The sequence below is a fragment of the Sus scrofa genome, chromosome 14 (assembly GCF_000003025.6).
Source record: "Sus scrofa isolate TJ Tabasco breed Duroc chromosome 14, Sscrofa11.1, whole genome shotgun sequence".
Lineage (NCBI taxonomy): Eukaryota > Metazoa > Chordata > Mammalia > Artiodactyla > Suidae > Sus > Sus scrofa.
The window spans coordinates 30228092-30242040 of NC_010456.5; the positions used below are offsets into that span (position 1 = coordinate 30228092).

At 41.7% G+C, this 13949-nt stretch overlaps 1 protein-coding gene across 5 annotated transcripts in view; it reads right to left on the reverse strand.

Moving 5' to 3' along the window:
* The window catches only part of KNTC1 (kinetochore associated 1), an 87071-nt gene extending 73174 nt beyond the window's left edge, over positions 1–13897 (reverse strand). For 4 of the 5 annotated variants that reach the window (XR_002338925.1, XR_002338924.1, XM_021074083.1 and 1 more), the window contains exons 1-6: positions 13656–13897; positions 10321–10491; positions 5686–5806; positions 3370–3485; positions 1949–2027; positions 484–561 (exon numbers count right to left, since the gene is read on the reverse strand). Coding sequence is in view for 3 of the 5 variants with exons in the window: in XM_021074083.1 (XP_020929742.1) it covers positions 484–561; positions 1949–2027; positions 3370–3485; positions 5686–5806; positions 10321–10449 (523 nt within the window). In the remaining 2 variants the exon portion in view is untranslated. Of the gene's footprint in view, positions 1–483; positions 562–1948; positions 2028–3369; positions 3486–5685; positions 5807–10320; positions 10492–13655 lie in introns of those variants that run through there. The other variant, XM_021074084.1, reaches the window with a different exon arrangement.

The following is a 13949-nucleotide window of genomic DNA, read 5'->3' on the forward strand; positions in this document are numbered from 1 at the left end:
TCTTAAATCTCATATACCCAGGATCTGGCGTGTTCTTGGCACACAGTAAATCTTTAAACACTATCTGGTGAATATATGCCCTGAATCAATTTCTCATTCTCTGCCAGCTCAGAAGGATCTAAGGACCACACCACTTGGCACACACAGCAGATTATTATTGCCCTGTATTAACACTTACTCAGTCATTTCAGTTTTCACGCTCATTCACCACAACAAAAAGCATTTATTACTGTGCTAGCCTGTCTCTTGTCTCCCCAACTAAGCTGTAAAGTCCTTGAAGGCTATGAAAAAATCGTATGTCTTCCGATTCTGTGGCAGCTGCAACTGTGGAGAATAAGTATATTATGAATCCTTGAAAATATACCCAATATCATGGAATGGAATTCAACTAATATTCTTAAAGAGACTATTTTAAAATTTACATGGAAAACTAGTAAGAAATGTTGCTGTAAATTAGTAATGAGAAAATAATGCATTATTTACCTTGTTGAATCTTTACAAGCTGAAGGTTTGTGACACAAAAAAATCCATTGTTTGTAAGAAGCAGCATATAATAGGTACCTATTAAAAATAAAATCAACCATTTTTTTTTTTAAAGGCACGTGTATATAAAATTTAGGAGTTCCTGTTGTGGCCCAGCAGTGAAGAAACTGACTAGCATCCATGAGGATGTGAGGATCCCTGGCCTCGATTCCTGGCCTCACTCAGTGGGTTAAGGATCCAGCATTGCTATGAGCTGTGGTATAGGTCCCAGACACAGCTCAGATGCTGCTTTGCTGTGGCTGTGGTGTAGGTTGGTGGCTGCAGCTCCTATTTGACCCCTTGCCTGGGAACTTTCATATGCTGTGGGTATGGCCCTAAAAAAAAAAATTTAAACCAGAGTCTGGACCTAGCTTAAAAATACGTCAATTTGCTCATTTAAATTCTAATCATCAAATAATAATGACATAGATAAACGTTATTTAAAAAGAATTGGTAAGTTATTTGCAAAAACAATGTTAACTTCTTTGAAACTTTTATAAACCAAACTTCACTTGCCAGAAAAAAAAATCAGCTATATCAAAATAAATTAAGGTCTAGTTAACGTTTGTTAAAAAGAAAATATGGGAGTTCCCGTCGTGGCGCAGTGGTTAACGAATCCGACTAGGAACCATGAGGTTGCGGGTTTGGTCCCTGCCCTTGCTCAGTGGGTTAAGGATCCGGCGTTGCCGTGAGCTGTGGTGTAGGTTGCAGACGCGGCTCGGATCCCGAGTTGCTGTGGCTGTGGTGTAGGCCGGTGGCTATGGCTCTGATTAGACCCCTAGCCTGGAAACCTCCATATGCTGCGGGAGCGGCCCAAGAAATGGCAAAAAGACAAAAAAAAAAAAAAAGAAAGAAAATATGATTGGAGTTCCCATTGTGTTGCAGCAGAAAAGAATCCAACTACGAACCATGAGGTTGCAGGTTCAATCCCTGGCCTCGCTTAGTGGATTAAGGATCTGGCGTTGCTGTGAGCTGTGGTGTAGGTTGCAGACGCAGCTCGGATCTGGCACTGCTGTGGCTCTGGTGTAGGCCAGCGGCTACAGCTCTGATTAGACCCCTAGCCTGGGAACCTCCACATGCCTTGGGTACAGCCCTCAAAAGACAAAGGACAAAAAAAAAAAAAAAAAAAGGAGGAAAGAAAATATGATTAACATGCTGAAACCCACAAAATCATTTTAAAGAATATTATGTCTCCTTGGTAATCTACAGAACTCTCAAAACTATAAAAGCTTAGAATAGTTTAAGAAAAGTACATTTAAGTTTCTGAAAAGAGCTAAAAAAAAAATGTGGTTTTTAGAATAATTAACTGCATCCGTAAAACTTTAACAATGTGTAGTTTTACCAAGTAATTTATATATTAACTATAAATCTGGTTTTTGATTGGGTATTGATAAGAAAACCTTAAAAAAGAAATTATAACACTTACCTTCACGTGAACCATCTTTCTCAATAACAAGATTCCGATAAGTACGCTGATTTTCATCATTAGCTTTCTGAACAAAAGCCTAATTGCAAATTAATTTCAAATGTTAAGATTAAATCCAGAAAAATATAACCAAGGATTATATTCTTTAAATTCTAGGGTTATCAATTATCTTTAGCAATAATTCATCTATATTCCAGACATTTTAGTTTTAAAATGGAAAACGAGGGAGTTCCCATCATGGATCAGCAGAAATGAATCTGACTAGTATCCATGAGGATGTGGGTTTCATCCCTGGCTTTTCTCAGTGGGTCGAGGATCTGGCATTGCCGTGCGTTGTGGTGTAGTTCACAGGCTCGGCTCAGATCCCGGGAGTTGCTGTAGCAGTGGCATAGGGCGGCAGCTGCAGCCCCAATTGGACCCGTGGCCTGGAAACTTCCATGTTCTGCAGGTGTGGCCCTAAAAAGCAAAAAAAAAAAAAAAAAAAAAAATTTACAAAATAAACATAAAATGGAAAACTATTTTCCACAAGCATACTATCTTCAAACCATAATTTTTCAATTTTGCATTTATTTCATGTTTTGTGGATGAAAAATATTGCCCGCTATTTGAACAAACAAAGAATGCTGTGGCCATCAAGCCATGAGGGAACTTAGGATGGAGACAAATGGGCTGCCTGCTGCCAAGCCCTCAGTTGCTGCAGCCACCCCCACAGGAACTTGAGATGGGCAAGAATGGGATAATGGCCACAGAGAGCTAAGGTGCCTATCAAAGGGATGATTTCTTTTTTTTCCTTCTTCTTTTTAGGGCCACACCCAAGGCATATTGAGGTTCCCAGACTAGGGGCTGAATCGGAGCTGTAGCTCCTGGCCTGTACCACAGCCACAGCAATGCCAGATCTGAGCTGAGTATGCAACCTACACCACAGCTCACAGCAACACTGGATCCTTAACTCACTGAGCGAGGCTAGGGATGAAACCTTCATCCTCATGGATACAAGTCAGGTTTGTTTCTGCTGAGCCACGACGGGAACTCCTCTAAGGTATAACTCTTAAATTTAGTGTAAAGAAACATTATTCTTTAAAATACAAAATCAAGTAATGTTTTGCTTGAGTTTTAGTTGTCTAAGAGATAATTTTTTTATTGTTATTTCCCCAATACAACTTTTTTCCTACTGTACAGCATGATGACCCAGTTACGCATACATGTACACATTCTTTTTTCTCCCATTATCATGCTCCATCATAAGTGACTAGACATAGTTCTCAAGTGCTACACAGCAGGATCTCATTGCTAATCCATTCCAAAAGCAGTAGGTTGCATCTATTAACCCCAAGCTCCCACAAATGAACCTATCCACAGTAAAGAAAATTTTGTCTAAGAGAGAATTTAGAATGAATATGAGAAACACAACAGGATCTTACATTGGTCAGTAATGTTTGCTTTGATGTTACATGAATAAGATGCAAGTTGCCACTTCTCTCCCCAACCAAAAGAAACTTTCCTTCTTGACATAGGCCAACCACATCCACTTCAGTATCTGAAAATTTCAAATCAAAGTTAGGAGCTTCCTCCCAAAATGTTTATCTTCAACAAAAAATTTGCAAATTTCATTATTAAAAGTCAACTATTTAAGCCTCTTTTAAATATTTCAGAAAAGTAGAGATTAACATAAAAAGAAATGCAACAGACTCTTATTCAGTCAACAAATATTTACTGAGCACAGTATATGATAAGCATTGTTTTAAGCCTTTTGCATATTTCTGAGAATAATAACAAGAGCCCCATCTTCATGGAGCTCAAATTCTAAGGCAGAAATTGATGAGTGTCAGCCTAGTAATCAAGTTACATGACCTATATGAACATGATGAATTCTCAGGAAAAAAGAAAAAGTGGGGCAGGGAAAGAGCTCCAAAGAGCCATGCAGTTAACTGGAGTGCTGGGAGAGCCCTCTTTGATAAGGTGAGATTTGAGCTAAGATTTGAAGGAGATGAGGGAGTTATTGTTTGCACAACAGCAAGAAAACCAGGGAGGGTGAGATGGAGACGGAGAGAGGAAGGCTATGAAATAAAAGCAGTATCGTGTAAATTGCTTATAACCAAAGTTATTCAGAAGCAAGATCTTTTTTTGTTTGGCTACACATGGAAGTTCCTGGGCCAGGGATCAAACCTATGCCACAGCAGTGACCCGGGCTGTATAGCAACAGTGCTACATCCTTAACCTGCTGTGCCACAAGGGAACTCCCATGTACTAATGGCATGGCATGTGGAAGTTCCTGTGCCAGGGGTTGAACCCATGCAACAGGCACAGGTTGCACCATAGCTGTGGCAAAGCCTGATGCCTAACCTGGCTGCATCACAGGGGAACTCCCTCAAAAGCAGTATCTTCTGAATTCCCATTGTGGCTCAGCGGTAACAAACCTGACTACTATTCATGAAAACCCGGGTTTGATCCCTGGCCTCGCTCAGTGAGTTAAAGATCTGGCATTGCTGTGGTGTGGGTCGCAAATTTGGCTTGGATCTGACATTTCTGTGGCTGTGGTGTAGGCTGGCAGCTGCAGCTCCAATTCGACCCCTAGCCCAGGAACTTTCATATGCTGCAAGTGCGGCCCTAAAAAGACAGACAGACACACACACAAGGTATCATAAACACAGCCTCACTTTTCACTGGAGAAAGTGTGAATCTTGTGGATCCATCAGGGTTAAATACACTAAGATTCCTCAAAATAAGAGTTTTTCTCCTGCATTTTATGATCGAGATTTTGTTCTCAGAGGCATAACTCCTGGTTGATTTTCAGCTAAGTTCTTTTTTTAAAAAACAAAGTTTCAGCTGTTCTTTTTTTTTTTTTTTTAATTTATTATTTTTTTTATTTTATTTTTTATTTTCCCACTGTACAGCAAGGGGGTCAGGTTATCCTTAGATGTATACATTGCAGTTACAGTTTTTTCCCCCACCCTTTCTTCTGTTGCGACATGAGTACAGCTGTTCTTATGTAAACACTTCAACCACCTTTCTCTCAAAATTTCAGAAAAAGTTTTCACAATATTTTCACCTATTTTTCAGCATAACCACTGTCTTATGTGTCCCTTAATTTACAGTTAAGTCTATGTTGCCATATAGATATTTAAAGCTCTTTAACTCATGAAGAATTCGTAAGTACTTTTTAAAAAGTTTTTATAGTGCTATACATTCTAAAAGTATTCAAATATCTGTTGATTCGGGAACTTGAAAATAACTGGGCTCCACTGTTTTCTACAGTATTCTAATACAAAAAGCATGCGAATAAATTGTTACAGCTTTCCATGTACGTCATCCCTTAGACTGAATGAGAAAAGGGATCATCTCATGATCCTTTGCATCTGGTACACAACAAAAGGTACTCAAGATTAATTTCTTGAAATTAGTCCAATTCCGAGTCTTATAAATAATGGAGTGAAGAAAAAGCAAGGCTGGAGTTCTCGTTGTGGCTCAGCGGCAACAAACATGACTAGTATCCATGAGGATGCAGGCTGGATTCTCGGCCTCACTCAGTGCATTAAGGATCATGGCTCAGATCCCACAACTGTGGCTGTGGCATAGGCTGGAAGCTGCAGCTCCAATTCGACCCCTAGCCTGGGACTTCCATATCCCACGGGTGCGGCCCTAAAAACAAAAAAAGAAAAGAAAAAGCAATGCTGGAGAAATTGGTGGCAAGATATATTTGACTTCCAATTTATTTTATTGCATCACATTAGACTTACCAAATACAAGATGCAATTGAAGCGATCTACAAACACTGTCCAGCAGTATCACTGATTGGTCTGCTACAATAATAAATCCATCACTTAAACTGCATGCTTGTATTTTTGGATTTAGCAAGGCCTGTAGGAGGGAAAAGCATGACTAAAATAAAACATTTTTATACATGTTTAACAATGCTTATCAATAGGATCACCACAATCTCATGTACCCATGTTTAATACTCTACTTGACAGGACTTTTTTTTTTTTTAGCCCATGTATTTACTTAGTGAAGCTTTTTGCATATCTTAATGCCTCCAGAGCCTAAAATAGGGAAAATAGTCCAGGGTTGCTAGGAAAGGGCAAAGGGTTTCAAAGTACAAGTTTTTGGTAAGGGTCCATCTTAGGCCCACAGAAGCCAGCAGGCATTGACATAAATTAATGAACCAATACTGGCATAAAGTCTCAGTAGCCGGGATGTAACAGCCAGGGGGACTGTGGTGTACTGTTAACTGGAGGATACGAAGCCGCACGTACACTAAGGATGGGGCCAAATGAAAACCCCGTGGAAAGGCAACCTTGGCATGGCCACAGCTTCCATTTTATCATGAAAATTTGGATCTTCCTGTGAAATGTTCTGATTTTTAAAAACACGGGCAGTGAAGCCAACACTTTGAAAAACAATATGCAAACCGAATGAGTCTTCAGTTTTCCGCTTCTGGTGATTAAGGCTGCCCACACATATGTATCCTGAAGCAGATGGGACAGCTTAGGGGTTGAGAATGCTCTGTCACTTACTAGCTGAGTCATCTCAGGCAAATGTCTCCATCTACTCTCTTGTACAACAGGAATGTTAATATTCCCTACAACTCTGGCTGGTATGGAGATTAAGTGAATTAATTCATGTAAAGGGCCTAAATGGGAACCTTGCCTGTAGCATATGCTCATAAATGTTAACTATTCTTACGCTTCTCTGACAAACTAAACCCATTAGTTTGTTTTATCCCTGTTTCAACAGTCATCTTCTGCAGTTGTAACTCTTGAGATCTCCCCCACATTCTGATTCCTCTTACACTTTTTTTTTTTTGGCTGCTCCAAGGCATATGTAGTTTCCAGGGCAGAGTTCAGATCTGAGCAGGAGTTGCAACCTATGCTGCACTAGGGCACCCCAGACCCTTAACCCACTGTGATGGGCCAGGGATTAAACCTGCAACCCAGTGCTGTAGAAATGCTGCTGATCCTGTTGTACCACAGCAGGAACTCCCTCTCTTATACTCTTAGCTAGCTTCTCCAATAAGCAAAAAGTTACACCAAAGCATATTGCGAAGAAGCAACTTTGCCACACCTTCTAGAGATCCTCCCAGGCTGTTTTCTCTGCCTAGACTGCTCTTTCTCCTCTTCTTTTTAAAACTTTGTTTTTTAAGAGCAGTTTTATGTTCACAGCAAAATTGAGAGGAAGGTACGGAGAGATCCCGTTTATCCCTTGTTTCACACATACATAGCCTGCCACGCTATCAACATCCCTCCCCAGATGGTACATTTGTTGCAACTGATGAATCTACTCTGACACATAATTACCCAAAGTCCACAGTTCGCATTATGGTTCACTTTTGTTGTACATTCTGTGAGCATTAACAAAAGTATAATGAGACACATCTAGCATTATGATCTCATACAGAGTATTTTCTCTACTCTAAATTCTCTGTGTTCTGCCTATTCAACCCTTCCTCCATCACCAAACCCTGGCAACCACTTATGTTTTTACTGTCTTTCATTTTCCAGAATGTCATGTAGTTGGGATCATTCAGTATGATGATTCATACAAACTTTGTCAACTTTTTGTGTGAGTTTTAGCAGATTGTGTCTATCAAGGAATTGGTTCAGTTCATTAAGTTATCAAATTTGTGGACATAGAGATGTTCATAGTATTCCTTGATTATCATTTCAATGTCCATAGAATCTGTAGTGATGCCTTCTCTTTCAATTCTGATATGAATAATTTGTGTTCTTTTTTTTTCTTATTTATCCTGACTAGAGGCTTATAGAATTTATTGATCTTTTCAAAGAACCAGCTTTTGTTTTCACTGATTTTTTTAAATTGATTTCCTATATTCAATTTCATGGGTTTTTGCTCTCTTTCTTTCTTTTCTTCTGTTTACTTTGGACTTAACTTACTCTTCCTTTTTTTTTTTAGTGTCCTAACTGGAAACTCAGATTACTGATTTTATTTATTTATTTGTCTTTTTGCCATTTCTAGGGCCGCTCCCATGGCATATGGAGGTTCCCAGGTTAGGGGTCGAATCAAAGCTGTAGCCGCCAGCCTATGCCAGAGCCACAGCAACTCGGGATCCAAGCTGCATCTGTGACCTACACCACAGCTCACGGCAACGCCAGATCCTTAACGCACTGAGCGAGGCCAGGGATCAAACCTGCAACCTCATGGTTCCTAGTCAGATTCGTTAACCACTGAGCCACGACGGGAACTCCAGATTATTGATTTTAGACCTTTCTTCTGTTCTAATAGATGCATTCAATTTCCCTCTAATCACTCCTTTTACTGCATTCTACAAATTTGGTAAGGTGTGCTTTCATTTCCCCTCCTTTTTCTTAAGGCCCAAGTCAGGTGCTGGTTTACAAAATGTTCCTTAAATTGTCCCAACCCACAGTGAGCTCTCCATCCTCTAAATTCCTACGGCATTTACTGTCTGTACCATTCATTTGGATTTTGGAATATATTGACTTGTAAGCTGGATAACTTTTATTGCTGTGTCCTGTCTGCCTAACTTTAAGATCCTAAAAAGAGATAAGGTGACCTTACCAAGTGCCTAGCATGGGTACCTGCATGTGTGCTTTCAGAACAAACGCACTTTACAGAAGCATCATTTTGTTTTAAGTAAAGAGAGCCGCCGTACGTGGGCAAACATTCCTTCTTCCTTCCCCCCCACCAAATGCATACTTATGGAATTTTAGTTCCTGAGTTCAAGGCTCACAATACACACTACTGTTTTTCAACAGGAGCCCTCAGAGATCAACAGGAGCCCTCAGAGATCAAGAGGGGCCTGGGCCACTTACAAGCTTTAAGGTGGCTGGTAATATTAAAAAATAAAGAAATACCACTTTCTCATTACAGAACTTAAGGTATTCTTTAAATTTTTGCCCTTAACAAATAAACAATTTAATACCAAAGAATACAATTTATCTGGACTACTCATAATTATAAATTCTGTGATTTTTTTTTTTGGGGGGGTCTATTTAGGTCTGCAACTGAGCATATGGAGGTTCACAGGCTGGGGCTCACATTGGAGCTGTAGCTGCTGGCCTATACCACAACCAGAGCAACACAGGATCCGAGCCGCATATGTAACCTACACCACAGCTCATGGCAATGCCACTGAGCGAAGCCAGGGATCAAATCTGCGTCCTCATGGATGCTAGTCAGATTCATTTCCGCCGAGCCATGATGGGAACTCCTAAATTCTGTGATTTATAAATGCCATGAAACAGTAAGTCTGGCAATAGGATGCAAGCTACATAAAGAATGATTTAAAAAAAAAAAAAAAACTATTGACAAGTTTTTTTGAATATACGTAGAACTTCATCTGAAGAAAAGTCAAAAGCTTACATTTGAAGCCCTTTTTGAATAAGATCCCCAGAGAAGGCCCTGCCTTTCTAGCCCTAGAAAATACAAATCTTGTCTGGTCTCTTTTTCCTTTCTTTTAAAATACTTTTTTTCTAAATTAGAGAATTAAACATTACATTAACTTACTATAGCCTCTATAGAGGAATCCTAGGCTATAATACTGTGACAGATCATTTTGTACTTTCTCTTAAAGAAACTTCTGTTTACCAAGATCATCAATATTTTACCAAAAGCAAATTACTGAGAAGGAAAATCAAAGATAAAAAACTAACAGCAATTCTCTTCATCGAAGGCAGAGAATAAGGTTTCAAGCTGGGAGTGAGAATGGTAGAATAGCTATTAAAAGAAAAAAGTTAAACTATAGAAGAAAGTGCATGGAAAAGATCAGATAATCTCAACCTCAGCAGAGTGCTTAATTCAGAGATGGAGCATGAGAAGAGCATGAGATCAGGGAGGGACCCCAGAGGCTTGCTTGCTTCAATTCTATTGCTAATGTTTTATTTCCTAAGCTGGTGGTGGACATTCTTTGCTTTGTTTGTTTGCTTGCTTGCTTTTTAGGGCCATACCTTCGGCATAAGGTTCCCAGGCTAGGGGTCTAATGGGAGCTACAGCTACCAGCCACAGCCGTAGCCACAGCAGACAGGAGCCGCATCTGCAACCTACACCACAGCTCATGGCAATGCTGGATCTTTAACCCGCTGAGCAAGGCCAGGGAGCAAACCCACAACCTCATGATTCCTAGCTGCACCACAACAGGAACTCCTCTTTGCATCATTTTATACATACCTGTATGTCCAAAATGTCAAGAGGAGCTATGAAAAGTTCAGTTTTGAAAATACTGACTTTAAGATGATGCCATGGGAATTCAGATGGAAATTTCCAGTAATAATCTGATAGAGAACCCGGATTCCCTAAGAAAGGGCTATATACATTTATAAAACATCTACCTTGTGGCCTCTTACAAAGCACTCAGTAAAAATTTTATGAATGAAAAAGGCCCACATCATAACCATTACCTTTTCAGAGGAGATCTTTGCTAGTAAATCTACTTGATATAAAGCAGTTCCATGTTCTTTCCTTGAACCAACACTTAGGTACCCACTTCCTGTGTCATCGCTTGTTAGTAGCTCAATATCACTCCACATGTTGCTGAGACTGTTTTCCTGAATCAGGAACCACTGCCTTCCCTGTGACAATATGTAAAATTAGAGTATAATTATACTGTTGCATAGAATCCAGTTCCTTGGAAAATGAAAAGGTTTTATCCAAAAAGACATATATATATATATATATATATATATATATATATATACACATATACATACACACATAAAGACATATATATAAAAGCATATATATATAAAAATTTCTCTATGTTCTTGTTATGTCTGTGGTCACTAGACATTTTCATTTTTGATCAGTAGGATAAATGGGACTAGAACTATGACTGTTACTAGAGAAGAACATATTGGTTTACCTACACAAGCAAACAACTCTGATCTTACCATTGTGTCCTAGAGCTTCTGGTATTTTGGTTGTCTAGTTGAAACTATAGCAACTTTTCATTTGAAGTAAACCCCCCTTTTTTTTTTAGGGCTGCACCCACGGCATATGGAAGTTCTCAGGCTAGGGGTTGAATCGGAGTTATAGCTGCCAGCCACAGCCACAGCCACAATCCCAGATCCGAGCCACGTCTGTGACCTACACCACAGCTCACAGCAGCATCAGATCCTTAACCCACTGAGCAAGGCCAGGGATGGAACCCTCGTCCTCACGGTTAATAGATTTGTTCCCACTGTGCTACAACAGGAACTCCGTGAAATAATCCTTTCATCAGTATAGCATTAAATAATAAAGGCTCTTAAGTCAGACTGTCTGGGATAACTCAGGACACTAAGGTTCCAGATGAACTTAAAAAAACAGGATCAGGTCTGAAATGACCAAAGAGTTATTTGTAATCTTTTTTTTTTTTTTTTTTTTGTCTTTTTACCATTTCTTGGGCCGCTCTCGCAGCATATGGAGGTTCCCAGGCTAGGGGTCGAATCGGAACTGTAGCCACCGGCCTACGCCAGAGCCACAGCAACTCGGGATCCGAGCCGTGTCTGCAACCTACACCACAGCTCACGGCAATGCCAGATCGTTAACCCACTGAGCAAGGGCAGGGACCAAACCCGCAACCCCATGGTTCCCAGTCGGATTCGTTAACCACTACGCCACGACGGGAACTCCAGGAGCTTTTTTAAATATAGGAAAAGAGGGAGAGTTCTCTGGTGGTCTAAGTGGGTAAAGGGACGGGTGGATGGATGATTGGAGGATGAATGGATAAATGAGTGAGGAATGGAGGAAGGGATGGACAGCTGGGATGAATGGGTAGATGGATAGATGGATGGATGGATGGACAGACAATCACTGCTTCTCCTGGTGCCCCCGCCACTGGCAGCTGGCATTGGGTTTTCCACTTTCTCCTTCCCAACACTCTCCAAGTCTCTTCCCTGTCCCCAGATGCCTAGGCCTCCCCAGATTCATTTCTGTGGGGTCAGTGGCCTCCACTACTCTTCCTTCCCTCCCACCTCCCAGTGAGATGCTACTCTGGTGTTTTCTGATTCCTCTGGCCACCCCCTTAGGAGTCTGGGCCCCTTGCTTTGCACCCCCCATCTCCATCCCCACATTCTCAAGAGATTCAGCCAACTGCACCTCTGCCACTTGTCACTCATTCCCCAGCACCGTGACAACCCACTCATTCCATCAGCAGCGTTTATTGAATGTCTACCACATCCCAGAAGCTCTGCCAGCTACTTCCCTTGGGATACAACAGGGAACAAACAGACAACAAGCCCTATCTTCATGGAATTGAGTCTGATGAGGAAGGAGACAGTCAACAAGCAAGCCTTCTCTGGGTCTCCCAGCCCCTTTGTTGGGCTGCTCCCTTGCATGTTATTCTCCCTTAAATATCATCCTTGAAACTCTCATCAGGTGTCTCTGGATCTCCTTGCCCCGCCCCCACCCCCCCCCCCCCCCCCCGGCTGTGCCCCCAAGTGTCCCTCCTAGTCTCCCTCAAGGATCTGGGCATTCTGTTCTCCCTAGTTCCTAGGCTAGGGGTTGAATTGGAGCTACAGCTGCCAACCTACACCACAGCCACAGCAACGCAGGATCTGAGCCTTTTCTGTGACCTACACCACAGCTCACAGCAACGCCAGATCCTTAACCCACTAAGTGAGGCCAGAGACTGAACCAGCATCCTCACTGACACTAGTTGGGTGCTTAACCCACTGAGCACAATGGGAACGCCCAAGAAAAGAGTTCTTAATAGAAGTGTAAACAGGAGTACAGAAACAACGCATATTAGAATAAACAAGAGCTTTAATGGCTATGTTTGGGTGGTAGTTGGGAGGAGATGGGAAGGAAAGGTTGGAGTGAAAATTTTCATGGGTCTCAGTGTCCTATCTCTGTAAAAATAGTTAAATAGTGTCAGCCTCCCAGGTCTGTCACACTCAACTCTTTCAACAACTGTTTATTGAATGCCTAATACATACCAGTCACTGTTCTAGGAGCTGAGAATACAGTATGAAATTTATATTCTCACAGGAAGGACATACAAAAATAAAATATACTGCGGTATTGAGTAGGCAATGAAGAGTGAATGAATCACTCTTTTAATCTACACAACAACCCACTTTACAGCTGAGAAACATGAGTCAGGGACTAAGTAAATGGCCAAGGTCACCTAAAGCGAATTGATGATGTAGCTATACTCATCTGCGAATTTGTAGACTCAAATTCACACCAGCTGTTAACTATTATACTGCATAATTACAAAGAGTGTACAAAAGAAGGGGGGGAGGAACGCCTAAGAAGGACCTGTTTGGCAACTGTAGACATGTGGGCAGAGACCCTAATACCAAGAAGTCAACTATGCAAAGCTCAGGGGGAACAAAGATGCAGGCCCGGTGCAAAGGCTCAGAGGATGGACTGAGTTTGGGGCGGCTGCCAGGCCTGAGCAAGAATGGAAAAGTGCGGGAACTAGATAGGTGGAGCTAAGTGAATCCCCAATCTCAAGACTGGGTTAAATCCTCAGTGCTAGGGAGGGAAAGATGACCAGGAACGTGATTTTATTAACGATTTGAGATTACACTGGCTGCCGGGTGAAAAGATGAACGAATTAGGCAAAAACAGTTTCAGCAAGGCCTTCAGGCCGTAAATGCTCTCAGCTGGACACCGGGGCCAGCAAGAACCCAATCTCTCTCCCGCCAGCGTCTAGTGGGGAAAACACCCCGGACTGAGCTGAGGCCTCTGCTACTTCAACATAAGCCCACCCCCCGCAAGCTACAACAGCGCGGTTCCCCCTCCTCACCCGCAATTGAAGAAACTAAAGAACAGTCAAGTTTACAGCCCCTCTTCGGACACCCACAGCGGCTCCTAGACGCGTCAGGGCCCATCCCACAGGTTTAAATTGGCGGGAGATCACCAAGCCCAACCCCTTTTACGGCAGCCAGCGGAGGCCAAGATTGCTTAAGAATCGAAATAGGAAGTCGCCCCACCCTAAATTCCACCGGTTCCGAGAACCAGGAAACTGCATTCTAGGGTGTGTTCTTGGCCCCGCCCCATCCCTGGCCTTACACGCCCCCTTCAAAAGAACAACCAATCA